The 14,560-nt window shown below is 36.0% G+C and overlaps 1 protein-coding gene and 1 long non-coding RNA gene across 3 annotated transcripts in view; one reads left to right on the forward strand and one right to left on the reverse strand.

Moving 5' to 3' along the window:
- The window catches only part of disc1 (DISC1 scaffold protein), a 92,686-nt gene extending 85,820 nt beyond the window's left edge, over positions 1-6,866 (reverse strand). Inside the window, exon 1 of one of the 2 annotated variants that reach the window (XM_087277775.1) lies at positions 628-855. Coding sequence is in view for 1 of the 2 variants with exons in the window: in NM_001142263.1 (NP_001135735.1) it covers positions 6,691-6,784 (94 nt within the window). In the remaining variant the exon portion in view is untranslated. 2 annotated transcript variants of the gene reach the window in all.
- LOC147841212 (uncharacterized) overlaps positions 1-14,560 on the forward strand; it is a 1,204,737-nt gene that overhangs the window by 832,685 nt on the left and 357,492 nt on the right. The gene's annotated exons all lie outside the window — the stretch shown is intronic.

A 14,560-nucleotide genomic window follows, 5' to 3' on the forward strand; every position in this document is an offset into this window, starting at 1 on the left:
ACACATACAACCTTTCCGGAAAGGTCTGCATGTGTGAAAGGGGCTAAACATAGCTTCTACACTTTCAAACGAAACCACTTAAGGGGGTCTGGTGCAATGCTAGCCCTTTAAATCTTAAAGCGAAAGTCGATGACGTCACGGACCCGGTACCTGGTCCGCGGAGTTTAACTGGTCAACATGAATTCGCTCTTTCCGCCAATTTTCCTTCCGTGTTCACACAGAGTAGCATTCTGGCAAATTACCGGTAATGTTACAACTTCTCTTTCCGGATAAAATTCAAAAACTGCATTTTCAAAAAGGGCCTGTTCACACGTGCAGACCAGAAAGGTCTGTATGTGTGAAAGGGGCAAATGTTGGTTCAGAATGTGCCAGAACAGAACATTAGCCAATCTTCTGAGAATATCCCTAGTTAATGGTGCATTTGAGGAATAATTTGTGTAAGAAACACAAAGAACATTGAGCAAATCCTCAAAGTGCATAAAAACGGCAAGTATGTGCAATAGTTACATGTATTTGACTCAGCAAACATGACTAATTACTGATAAATGCTTTAACCTGCAACAACCAATATTTACAGATATTAAAAAGCCTGCATTTTCAATTGAATTTAGAGGAACATGTGTTTACCTTAGTCGATTAGAGAGGCCTTTCCAACCTCACTTCTGCTTAACTCAGCCTCCCATTGGCTGCTTGAAAACACTTCACACACAATGGCACGTCAAGTAGCCCGTGAAGAGGAATAGGGAATGTTTGAGGAGGAGCAGGACAGAGTCTGGGGGAGTTTGTGTATCTGAGCTGATTCACCGAACTTGTACGCATGTATAGCGTGACTTGTCCAGTGACAGTAGCTCATTTGAGGAAGTGAAAGTTTGACATAAGCTCTTTTCCTCTCCACTTTTTAAAAAACACATCAGATAAGACAACAGTGAGAGAAAGCTCAGCTCTCTGTGAGCCCATAATACCATAGTGTTGTTATAGTTTGCTAAATCTACAACCTAAACATTCACGCTCACTGAAATAAAGCCTGTTCATCATTACTATAAATATAGCAATAACTATATTGCTGGCCATAAAAGTGGATGACAATGTTTTATGAGGAAGCACTGCAGTTTTATACAGTGATAAAAATGATTCAGTGGATTTGCTCAATTTAATTAAGGTAAGTGGTTGCAAACAATTTATATGGGTTAATTTTAAACAAACAGATTAAGTTGAACATGACAAAATTTAATTTGTCAGCCCATTTTAACTGTTAGCAACCACTTACCTTATTTTTTTTTTTAATAGATCCAATGAATAATTTTTTCAGTGTAGTCTGACACTCTTTAAAAAGCAGGATGAATTCTGATTGGCTGTCCATGTTGTCATTGTTCATGAGCTGGACAAAAAAAGTAACTGGCATGTTGTGATCTTTAGATGTGTAAAATATTTTTTTTAATTCATCATTATAGTCCTTTGTGTGAATAGGCCCTTAGAAACCAAAGTTAGCTGCAATCCTGTACTAGGAAACACCCATACACTTTCAAATGCACACACATACGTTACGGCCAATTTCATTTATTCAATTTACCTATATATAGCACATGTCTTTGGTCTGTGGGGGAAACTGGAGCACCCAGAGGAAACCCACGCCAACACGGGGAGAACATGCAAACTCCACACAGAAATGCCAACTAACCCCAACCAAGGCTCAAACCAGCGATAGATGGATGGATGGATGGATGGATGGATGGATGGATGGATGGATGGACGGATGGATGGTTAGTTGGATGGATGGATGGATGGATGGATGGATGGATGGATGGATGGACGGATGGACGGTTAGTTGGATGGATGGATGGATGGATGGATGGATGGATGGATGGAATGATAAATAGAATGATAGAATGACAGATACAACGATAGAACAACAGACAGACAGATGGACGGGCCGACGGACAGACAGAACAATGGATAAATAGAATGATAGAATGACAGATAGAACAATAGAACAACAGACAGACAGACAGACAGACTTGGGACTAGATATAAGGACTTGCACACAGGGTTATTTGACAAACAAAAGAAACTCTCCCTTCTGCATTTAAATTTAGCAGCTGCAGTTCTGGCGAATCAACACACTTCCTGTTCCCTTACAGAGACACAAACCAGCTGAATCTGACCTAACTCACACACACACTAAACTTTGTGGTCTAGGGAATCTATTTGAACAAAAACAGCTTTAAATAAATAACATCTAAAGATGTAGAAGTATGACGATTTAAAAAAATAATTAATCAAAACAACATCGCAACAAAAATAACTTTACACACACACACAAAAGGTTTAGGAATTTTTTTTTTAGAAAAATGCATCCAAATGTGATCACCAACTCAACCTCATTTCCTTCCACATGTTTTCAGACCTGAATATTGCCAGACAAATTAAACTAATGCTAAATACCTCATTTTCTCTGGAAATGTTTGGAAGTTTTTGAATGCACGTTTCTACAAAACTCGTTCATAGCTGTAAACTTGACATTCCATGAATGATCAACAACAACATTAACATCCTCAAACTGACCTACATCATGATTTAAGAACAGAACAGAGACTTTCTGACAGATTGACGACACAGATGCATGCATCTAAGCAGCTTCCACCGACTCTAATCTCTACCATGCCAATTAACAGCATGCCAACTGCTCATTACAGCACCAATAAACACTCCTGAAGCTGTATTTAAGTGTTTCACCACATACAGATTGATACACCAGGGCTAGAAGTATAAGTCTGGAATCTGCCTGAATTTTTGAATTAATTCTCCATGTTTGCTCACACCTTGATCTTGTATATTCTGCGATTGTGTTCACAGGAGTTTCACGTTTCTCCCAATATTATGATGTCTGAACTCCCAGATGTGAATAGCGAAGAGCTGTTATGATTGGAAAGGTCTTTTCTGACATTGCAGTGACTAGTGAAATCTGTCCGAACCTTTGATGGATGTCTAAAAATAAACCCACCAACCAAACCACCAGCTGCTCCGTCCTCATGTATTCTGACACTGTTTGCTGAGCTTTGATGTGGGTAGAGATTTTGGTTAAAGGAATAAAGGAAAAGACTTCGCTCTCCAAAGATTATAATGCATATTAGAAATATCAAAACATGAAGCTTGTATTATATTACAGGTGTGTTATATTTTGATGTACAGCACATATAACGCTTAAGGAATTACAATGGCAGGCCCATAGCCAGCCTGGTGAAAGGGGTGGTTCTTTTTTTCTCAAAAAGTGGACCTTTTTTGCAGTTATATGCCTCAGTTTCTATTTAACTATGAGATTTCAATACTGCATTTTAGTGACTTTTTTTGCTGGATTAGTTAGATTTGATCATATCCACATTTTTTGATGTATTAAAAATATTTCCCAAAAATGCAATTAAAAAAATTAAATCAGATTAATTAAAAAATAAAATAAAAATTATTATATCATATATCATTAGGAAATATCTGTTAAAGTCTTAAAGTAAAAAAAAAAAACTGTAGTCTACTATCACTTATTAAAATAAAAACAAACCGGCCAGCACATGCAACTGTCCCCAGTCACAATTTGGACATTTCAATAAAAAAGTAATAATTACAACAATAATATTAATAATAATAATCATTATAATAATAATACAATATTAATTATTCTTCAGATTTTTTCTAGCCTCTTTGGTTTAACAACATAAAGCCTTATTACACCTACAGGTGTTTCAGGCACATGGTCAGATTTTCTCCAGGTCATAATTTATTTTGTTTATATTAATTTCATCCCAAAAATGATTAGACCGGTGCAGTTTCATCTGGAATGCATCCCAGATCACCTTCTGAAGTGGTTTGAGTGATTGGGTTTATATCCGATCAGAATAAAACAAATAAAGTGAGAAAAAAAGCCTCAAAAACACAGAAGTGACGGGATTGCGCCTTTTGCTGTGAAGTGACATCTGACAGCTGAGGACTCCGCTTCCCATTTAAAGCTTTCGTCGGACAGTTATTTAAAAAAAAATTAATGGCAAAAATAGGGAAAGGGAGGTCATGTACTGGACAAGTCAATAAATATACAGGACGTCCCGGCTAATGCGGCCAGTTAGCCTAGAACCTCATGGATGGGGCATCTGTTAAGTTAGTAACTTTTGCCTTACCCTGTTTGGCAGTCAGTATCCATGAATGTCGCATCAAAGATTCAAATGTGACCACTCAGTGGGTTATGTCACGTTACTCGCGTCACATTATTGTGGCTTTGAGGCTCGAGATTTGAATTACTGGCCAGAGTTGATTAAAATGACACTATTACAATAAATATTGAATATAAACATATTATATTAATTATATAATAAATATATTATATAATGTTAAATTACACAAAATAATTAAAGGGACAAATTCTGGACCTTTTGCCAACCCCCCTGGCTACAGGCATGCATGGTACATGTCAAAAGAAACAATAGGGTATATGCAGAGCTAGTGTTTCTTCCCATACTGATAAACTTCCGGTGAACGGTTAATGTGACTTTTTAATTTCATATGGTTTCTTTTAGAGCATCGATGCTGCACTGTTATTAAAATGCACTCAGTTAAATAGACTTCAGTCTTCATTTAGTTGTTGAGGCATAAACTAAGATAAGAAAAGCGATTTATATGCAGGCACCTGTCAGGATCTACAGATGAGCGCATAAACAGCATTGGAAATACTGGAGTAAAATAAATGTAAATATTTTAAAGACACGACGTGGAAAAATTTACTTTAATGCAGGGCTTCTTGTACATTCTAAGACCCACTTTATAGCGTTTATCATTTAGGCAGTGAAGATTTACAGACCTTAAACACGCCAATTTGGTAACTGCAGTTCACCGGAAGCGCTTGACCCAGGTTACTGACAAATTAAAGGTCCTTCTGTGTGCTTCTGCATTTACCCTATGGGCTATATGTACACAGACTTTTCATTTTCAGCCAGGTAGCCCAAGAGCTTCCGTTGAACTGTCTTTCCATTACAAAATTGTCACATTTATAATCTGATTTCTTTAAAAATCAGCGATCTTCACTGTTTGTTCAGCCTAATCTCACAAGGAAACGCAAGTATTTTACGTTTTGTCAGTTTAGTGGCTTATTCGTACAAATTCGTACAAGTTCAATCGTACGCAAATGTACAATTTTAAAAAGGAGGCGTGGCACCCAATCGCACCCCTAACCCCAACCAACATTGGGTGATGAGCATATCGTACTAAATTGAACGAATTAGATCGCGCTAGTGGTTACAATGGTCTTTCATCTTGTTTTACAACTAAATGAATGCTTAAGTCTATTTAACTGAATGTATTGTAATTATATTACAACATCAATGCTGTAAAAACAACCTTGCGAAATTGAAAATGGTCACATTAAGCTTTCACCGCAAATTCATGATTGGCTTTAAAAACTCTAGCTGTGCATAGAGCCCATTATAAAGGGCACAAATATAGTAACATGATCATGGGCAGGGATGGGCAGTATTTAGGATACATGTATTTTAAATACGTATTTTACATACAAAATAGAATTTTGTAATTAGTATTTGATAGGGCTGATGAAAACGGCTAAATATTTTGTATTAAAATACTTTAATGTCTTGTATTTTAAAAAATACGGTAAAATACTTTGTAAGACATCTACATCAAGATATATAAATGCACCCTCTGATTGGTGCTTTAGATGTTACTGACTTCCATTTAAAGAAGCACTGAAAAAATCTTACAAACAAATAATAGTAGTTTTGGATGGATTGCTGACGCCAAATGTCATTAAAACAAACAATATAAAAATAAGTCCGACAGTGGCGATTCCTACAATACTTCATTGGCTTGTTTTAAATGCCTGTAGTTGATCAGTTGGTCCACTGTATAGTTCATGAAGAGGAAGAGTTCATGAAGAGTTCAATACAGTTAAGAAAATCTGAAAAATTCTGTGAACAATTTTTTTAATAAACTATTTAACACCCTTTTAAAATATTAAGAGGCTGAATGATCATTGTACAGAGATGATGGCAATTCTACTGGCTGCATCTGCATTTGCTATCAAACATTGATTACTTCACTAACTCAGGGAAGGGATTGATCGAATAGGTCTAATTGGTGAAAGATTTGCAAATAAATGTCATGCTCTATTGTAAAAGTGTTTTGTAGTATTTTTTTAAATATAAAATACTGTATTTTATTTTGATACATGTTGTGAGTGCTGTATGTTGTGGTTTAATTTGATACACCACAAAATTAAGATACTTGGTACTGTATTTTAAAATGCATTTGAACCAACCCTGTTCAAGGGATGTAGATATACATGTGTATGAATACCATATACATCGATTTTTTTTAAATATCATGCTAAAATTATCTATAAACAGTGTATGATTGCATTAAATCATGTCAAATGTTATATTTAGTAGGGTTTTCTGATGTTGTTAGATTTAATGTTAATAAAAAAATAACTGTTGAGACTAATTCCGCTCAAAACTTGCTAGTATTGCTAGCAAATTGCTAGTAAAATCAATGTACAAATAAACGTCAAGTAAAAAAACGGATCCAAAACAACTGAAGTGAAAATTTAATCATTGTTTTCAACTTCGATAAATCACTTGTACACAATATCACGCTATTTCGTTGTACATATGAACAATAATCGCAGTTTTGTCTTACCTGTCCTCACAGCACACCGGTGACATGGAGAGTCTATGTCAGTTTTGAGCGTTTTTGAGGTGTTTTCCACCCTGACCATTCCTGCGAACATCATGGTGGTTTAACACTGGTAAATCCCCGAAACTACTTGGTTATTTACTTAGTTTTTTACTTTAGTTCAACTCCAAACGCGACGCGGGTCATCCTCCGTTGGGCTGCGCGTGCGCTTTTTGCGCGTGCACCGGACGCCGTTCACTTTCCAACAGAAATCTGAATTATAACTTCACGCTTTCCATCCGATATTCCGCAAGTTGTCATTTATACAATCTTAATCAACCCTTCACTAAAATACCCCCTCAAAAGTCACCGATGAGACTTAAAAGGCGAGTTTCCTGTGAGAGGAAAAACTCCGCAAAGCAATCCTGAAGAAAGTTCGTCGTTTTTCCGTCTGTTTAGGATGTCTCGAGTGTTTTCTTCATGTTATTTTTAATATCCAGAGGAAAAGAGAGGCCATAGCAGACGGTTGTCAAGCAGCAGTCGAGAGGCGGAGCAGAGGCGCACTTTGTCCCGTTATGTGGACGGTTGTGGAGAAGGAGATTCGGTCGGTGACGTCTGCTGGAATTTGACTCCTTTGATTCACTGATTCTTGATTCACTCGAGGTGAACTCAAGTCAACCCAATGATATCTGATGGACAAGCTTCACTTTTGGAGACATTTTATTAATAAACTGCCAAACAGAGGATAAATAATTATAAAGAAAATGCAAAACATTTCAGAAAACAGAAATGTATTATTAGGTTTGAAGTTGATTATGTAAATGATGTCCGAAATAGCGATGCATACACACTTGTGTAAAATCAGCAAAAACTAATGATTTAAATAAACTGAACAAATGTTGATTTGTATCAGTGGATAATAATTGCAGTGTTTAAAATCCCTTATAGCCTTTAAGCTAATGTATACTACCTGACAAAAGTTTTGTCGTGGATCCCATTTGTAGGAGTAACAAATAATAACTTGACTTCTAGTTGGAAAAAGTGGCATAAGGTCGATTTTTCCTATGAATCATCTGTTGAACTGCATCCCAATCAACACAAATACTGCAGAAGACCTACTGGAACCCACATGGAGCCAAGATTCTCACAGATATCAGTCAAGTTTGGTGAAGGAGAAATCATGGTTTGGCGTTAGATTCAGTATGGGGGCGTGCGAGAGATCTGCAGAGTGGATGATCAACATCAACAGCCTGAGGTATCAAGACATTTGTGCTGCCCATTACATTACAAACCACAGGAGAGGGACAATTCTCCAGCAGGATAGCGCTCCTTCTCATACTTCAGCCTCCACATCAAAGCTCCTGAAAGTAATGAAGGTCAAGCTGCTCCAGGATTGGCCAGCCCAGTCACCAGACATGAACATTATTGAGCATGTCTGGGGTAAGATGATGGAGGAGGCATTGAAGATGAACTCAAAGAGTCTTGATGAACTCTGGGAGTCCTGCTGAACGCTTTCTTCTTCATTCCAGATGACTTTATTAATCAGTGATTTGAGTCAGAGATGTATGGATGCAGTCCTCCAAGCTCATGATGGAGTCAGACACAATATTCATTCTGTCTCCACTGCAGCAGGACTTTATATTCTATACTGGACATTATTTCTGTTCAGTGATGACACTTTAGTCTAAGCAGAGTCAGACCTTACTGTCCTAATCAAATCATTCAAAATCAAGACATGATCATATTTTATTGTGCTCAAATAAGCGAATAAATAATAAATATATTCACTTTATTGACCCAGCAAATATATACAAAATACTGTATATTTTAAAATATGCATCGAAATTGGTAGTTATTGGTAGCTTGAAGACAAAATGATCAGCTCCTGTGAAATTTGATATATTTTTTAAACATTTTTCAAGTGATGTTTAACAGAGCAATGACATTTTTCTCAGTATTTCCTCGTATATTTTCATGTTGGTGAAAGTCATTACTTTTGGGGAAAAAGAAAATTCCAGGAGGGCTAATAATGTTGCCATCTACTGTCCCATGTCTATGAGTCTCTTTAATTATAAACTGTAAACAGCAGATTGACATATGCTGTAATAATAGTAAATGTATGCATGCACTCATTTTCACTCAGTCATCGTGGAGAATTACAATCAGTCATCAGATGTGTTTGTGGTGTAATCTAGAGCGAGGACACACAGAGCTCCTGTTGTGAGTGTGTGTGTTTCCCTGTGTTTGTCTCTCTCGGTGAATGAACAGAACAGCTCTTTGTGTCCAGCTCTACAGTCAATACAGAGTCTGATCTGAGGCCTGTGTTGGTCTCATAATGCTTTAATTGAGCTAAACTGCTCACAGCCTCAGAATCACAGCCTCCTACTGAAGCAGACTAATCGAATTAACATCTGAGCTCATGACTTTTAGACCCAGTAAACCACTTCCACATGACAAAATACTATAGTAATTTAAGATAAACACTACAGAACCATAATATAGTAAAGTACTTTATGTAATCTGTTGCGGCAATTGCCATTGTAAAAAACAACTATGGTAATATAAACAAATCACTCAATAGTGTTAAACAACTATAGGGTATATACTACAATACACCACAGTTACTGTAGTAAAAACTGAAGTATACTACAATATTTATCAGTTCATCACTTATACTACAGTATATCACTATAGTTATATAAAAAGTGTTTACTATAAATGAGTACTAGAATATGTACTCACTGGCCACTTTATTAGGTACACCTTACTGGTAGTCTGTTGGACCATCTTTTGCCTTCAGAACTGCCCTAATCCTCCGTGGCATGGATTCAACAAGGTACTGGAAGTATTCCTCAGAGATTTTGGTCCATATTGACATGATAGCATCACGCAGTTGCTGCAGATTTGTCAGCTGCACATCCATGATGCCAATATCTCTATCCACCACATCCCAAAGGTGCTCTATTAGATTGAGATATGGTGACTGTGGAGGCCATTTGAGTACAGTGAACTCATTGTCATGTTCAAGAAACCAGTCTGAGATGATTCACGCTTTATGACATGACAGGTTATCCTGCTGGAAGTAGCCATCAGAATGTGGTCATTAAGGGATGGACATGGTCAGCAGCAATACTCATGGCTGTGGTGTTGACACGATGCTCAGTTGGCACTTATGAGTCCAAAGTGTGCCAAGAAAACCTTCCCTACACCATTACACCACCATCACCAGCCTGAACCATTTATACGAGGCAGGATGGATCCATGCTTTCATGTTGTTGATGCCAATTTATGACCTGACCATCTGAATGCCGCTGGTTGTGCGTGAAAATCCCAGTAGATCAGCAGTTTCTGTAATACTCAGAGCAGCCTATCTAGCACCAGCAACCATGCTACGTTCAGTCACTTAAATCACCTCTTGATCATCAAGACATCTTGACCATGTCTACATGCCTAAATGCATTAAGTTGCTGCCATGTGATTGGCTCATTAGAAATTTGCATTAACGAGCAGTAAGAAAGGTGTACCTAATAAAGTGGCCAGTGAGTGTATAGATATTTTTATGAGGGCTGAAATCAGTAAACGAGGCTTCTTTCTAATGTCTGCATAATGACCTGAAACATTTTTTTATTTTTTTTTTATTGATTAAACAGAGCAGTACAAAGTTATACATAAAACAGTATACATACAAGAGAGTTATCAATAAAAATGAATCATGCACAGTGTATTAATTGTCTTTTTCAGCAGTTGAGATGTCCTAATTGTTTTGGGATTAATCTGTATTACAAATCTGACACACTAAGCACACAGAAACATATAAAAAGAATACAAAACAAAATAGATTTTCTAATAATAGACTTAATATTAATAGTTAATTTGCAAAACCATCAAAAAATATAAATGAGATGGACTACGAAAAGTGACCAAACGCATCCCACATAAAGAATACTACAGTCATTTACTTAAACAGCATAATTAACTATAGTGAACTGATAAACTGCAATCAATTTTGCTGTATACTCTATTTTTATTAAGGCAAGGCAAGGCAAGTTTATTTATATAGCACATTTCATACACAGTGGCAATTCAATGTGCTTTACATAAACAAGAATAAAAGAAACAAGTAAAATAAAAATAAAAACAAATAATAAAAATGAGTAAAATAATAGTAAAAAATACTATATTTTTAGAATACTAGAATGAGTCTGCAGGGGTAATTATACTGTAATATAAACAAATGACACAATACTGTAGTTTTCTCCAACTATGGGCTATATTATGCCACAATACAACATAGTTTACTGTGGTGAAAACTAAAGTATACTACAATATTACAGTTTATCAGTGTTAGAGCCATAAAGAGCACTAAGAGATTTGTAATATTTTTTTTATAATATTATACTATTTGTTTTGAGATATATAGTTATTGCTATTTAATACAGCATTTAATATGTTTACTTTGTGATATTATATTATGTATATGACGTTTCATATGTTTAATAATGCCATACGTCACATGTATGCGTAAGCAACAAGGCTGGACTGAGGCAAAAAAATCGGCCCTGGCATTTTGGGCCAGAGCAGCCCACTACATTCAATCAAAATGCTTTCTATCTATGCACTCATATTTTATAAAACACAAAGCCATATATATGAAATAAACAATTAAATAAATACAAACTTTAATCTCAATTTAATTTCTGTATACTGTCCATAAAGATATTTGTTGAGTTCTAAAAAATACACTATTCCTTCATTTATTTTTCTTCGCATTAGTCCTTTATTTATCAGGGGTTGCCGCAGTGGAATGAACTGCCAACTATTCCAGCATGTTTTATGCAGCAGATGCCTTTCCAGCCACAACCCAATATTGGAAATCACCCATACACACTCATTCACACACACTCATACACTACAGCCAATTTAGCTTATTCAATACACTATTCCCTCAGCCTATATTCAATAATAAACATAACAAAAACTTACTAAGCTTACTAAGCAACAGGGAAAAAAATGTAGGGGCTTTAATCACTTGGTGGAATTCTTTTAAAGGAATTGGAAAGTTATGTATCTTCATAAAATCCTCATAAGATAGTATGTTTCTATTATCATAAAACAAATCTGTAACAAAATATATGTTTTTTTGAAACCATTTATGTAAAAATGAAGATTTGTATCCTAAGTTATTATTTTTGTTTATATGTATAGAAGTATTTTGTAAGATTATTTTATTTTTTATTATTATTATAATTTTTTAATTGTGTAATTTTTTTTCTCTCTCCTGTTCTGTTTTTGCATAATCATTTTTGGTTGTTGCTGTTGTTACTATAGTAATGTTTTTGAATATAGTAAATATACAAATTGTTGTATTATTACTTTATGTAATGTTTCAAAGCTATAATAAAATAAATAAATAAATAAAAGAAGGAAGGGGCTTGATGCTAGACAGTCTTTTGACTGTTCTTCGAAACCATATTTATATTGAAGCTTAGTAAAGTGTAAATAGTTCTTCCGTTTGTTTTTTGATTTTTGTTGTTCCTGACAAACGAAAAGTTAACTGTTGCATTACTGAAAAAAAGTGTTGCATGCAGAACTGTTGCAAACAATTTATTTGTGTTGAATTTCAACAAACAAATTAAGTTTACTAATGTTCAACTTAAGGGCGAGGCAGTGGCGCTGTAGGTAGTGCTGTTGCCTCACAGCAAGAAGGTCGCTGATTCGAACCTCGGCTCAGTTGGCGTTTCTGTGTGGAGTTTGCATGTTGCAGCTGGAAGGGCATCCACTGTGTAAAAACTTGCTGGATGAGTTGGCGGTTCATTCTGCTGTGGCGACCCCGGATTAATAAAGGGACTAAGCCGACAAGAAAATGAATGAATGATTGTTCAACTTAATTTGTTTGTTTAAATTCAACACAAATAAAGTGTTTACAACCACTTAACGTAAAAAAATGAGTAAATCCAAGGAATCATATCTGCATTAATTTTTTCAGTAATTGCAAGTTTGTGGTTTTACGCGTCAAATCCTTTGTGCCGAGTCAATGGTGGAAATGGAAATGGTGGAGAACTGGAAGAAATAGACCGCCATTACAATCAGTTTTCCAATACGATAGAGCATTCATAAACAAAGTGTTTAAATACTATATTATATACAGTATAATATATTTTACTATGGTATAGATAAAAAAAAATGTATATATAATTTACAATAAATCACTAAATGCCTTCATCTGTCTTGATAATGTTCATTTTTATTGTGGTGCAGTGCAGTTGGTCAGGATGGCCACTATGTGTCAGCATTTAACGTGCAATTTTAATGGACATGAATGAAGGGGAAAAGATAATATTATTTGTAAAAGATGCACTGGTTTATAATCTCGCTTTTTTCGTTTATTTATGTCTATTGAGCACAAGAAGACTTACATCCATCATTATTTCAACAGCTGAGAAAGAAGCTTGATCTGGTTATTTGTCAATTAAACAAATTGAATTGTGTTTTGTTATATATTTATAATAGATTTAACTCAGAAGAAAAGAGAAACTTCAATGTTGAAACCTGAACGGAAACCATGAAGCTGTTTTAAAAGATTGAATCCTTTCAGTTTGAAGTAGTTGAAGTCTGAATAAGTAAAGTTTTAAAAGATTTTACAAGCAAGCAAATATTGCAAATATGTTCTGTAAATAAATAGGAATTTGTTAATAAATATGCATTTGTTTTATAATTATAATGTAATACATTTAATTGCAAATCATGTAATGGTCCCTTAAAAATGCCCTTAAAAATTTCCCTTAAAAACATACATTCATTTTCCTTCGGCTTGCTCCTTTATTTATCAGGGGTCACCACAGTGGAATGAACCATCAACTCTTCCAGCATATGTTTTACACAGTGGATGCCCTTCCAGCTGCAACCCAGTACTGGGAAACATCCACACACACACACTCCTTCACACACACTTTGGCCAATTTAGTTTATTCAATTCACCTATATGTGTTTGGACTGTGGCAAGGAAGGAACCTGAGAAAACCAGAGGATACCCATGCAAACACGTGGAGAACAGGCAAACTCCACACAAAAATGGCAAGTGGCCCAGATGGGACTCAAACCAGTGACTTTCTTGCTGTGAGGCGACAGTGCTAACCACTGAGCCACCATGTCGCCCTATTTTTGTGTGTGGTTACCGCATACAAAGCCAAAAAAACATGGTTGTTGTATTTTAACAATTGCAACCACAGATTCACCATTTTGGAACACGAACCATGGCTTATCTGTGATATTTTGGTTATACAAATGGTAATCACAACAAACATAGCTCTACACTTTATTACAAATTGGTCATTTTAAAGGGACAGTTCATGCAAAAAAAAGGATATTATTTCAATTTTTCTCCCTCATGTGGTTTTAAACCCTTACGAGTTTCTTTCTTTTGAACACAAAAGAAGATATTTTGAAAAATGCTGGTTGCACCTATTGACCTATGGAAGTAATTGGGTGCCATCTAGCATTCTTCAAAATATCTTCTTTTGGATTTAACAGGGGCGAGGCAGTGGCGCAGTAGGTAGTTGCCTCACAGCAAGAAGATCGCTGGGTCGCTGGTTCAAACCTCAGCTCAGTTGGTGTTTCTGTGTGGAGTTTGCATGTTCTCCCTGCCTTCGAGTGGGTTTCCTCTGGGTGCTCCGGTTTCCCCCACAGTCCAAAGACATGCGGTACAGGTGAATTGGGTAGGCTAAATTGTCCGTAGTGTATAAGTGTGTGTGTGGATGTTTCCCGGAGATGGGTTGCGGCTGGAAGGGCATCCCCTGTGTAAAAACTTGCTGGTTAAGTTGGCGGTTCATTCTGCTGTGGCGACCCCGGATTAATAAAGGGACTAAGCCGACAAGAAAATGAGTGAATGGATTTA

The sequence above is a fragment of the Danio rerio genome, chromosome 13 (genome assembly GCF_052040795.2).
Source record: "Danio rerio strain M-AB ecotype USA chromosome 13, GRCz13ab, whole genome shotgun sequence".
NCBI classification, from domain to species: Eukaryota; Metazoa; Chordata; class Actinopteri; order Cypriniformes; family Danionidae; genus Danio; species Danio rerio.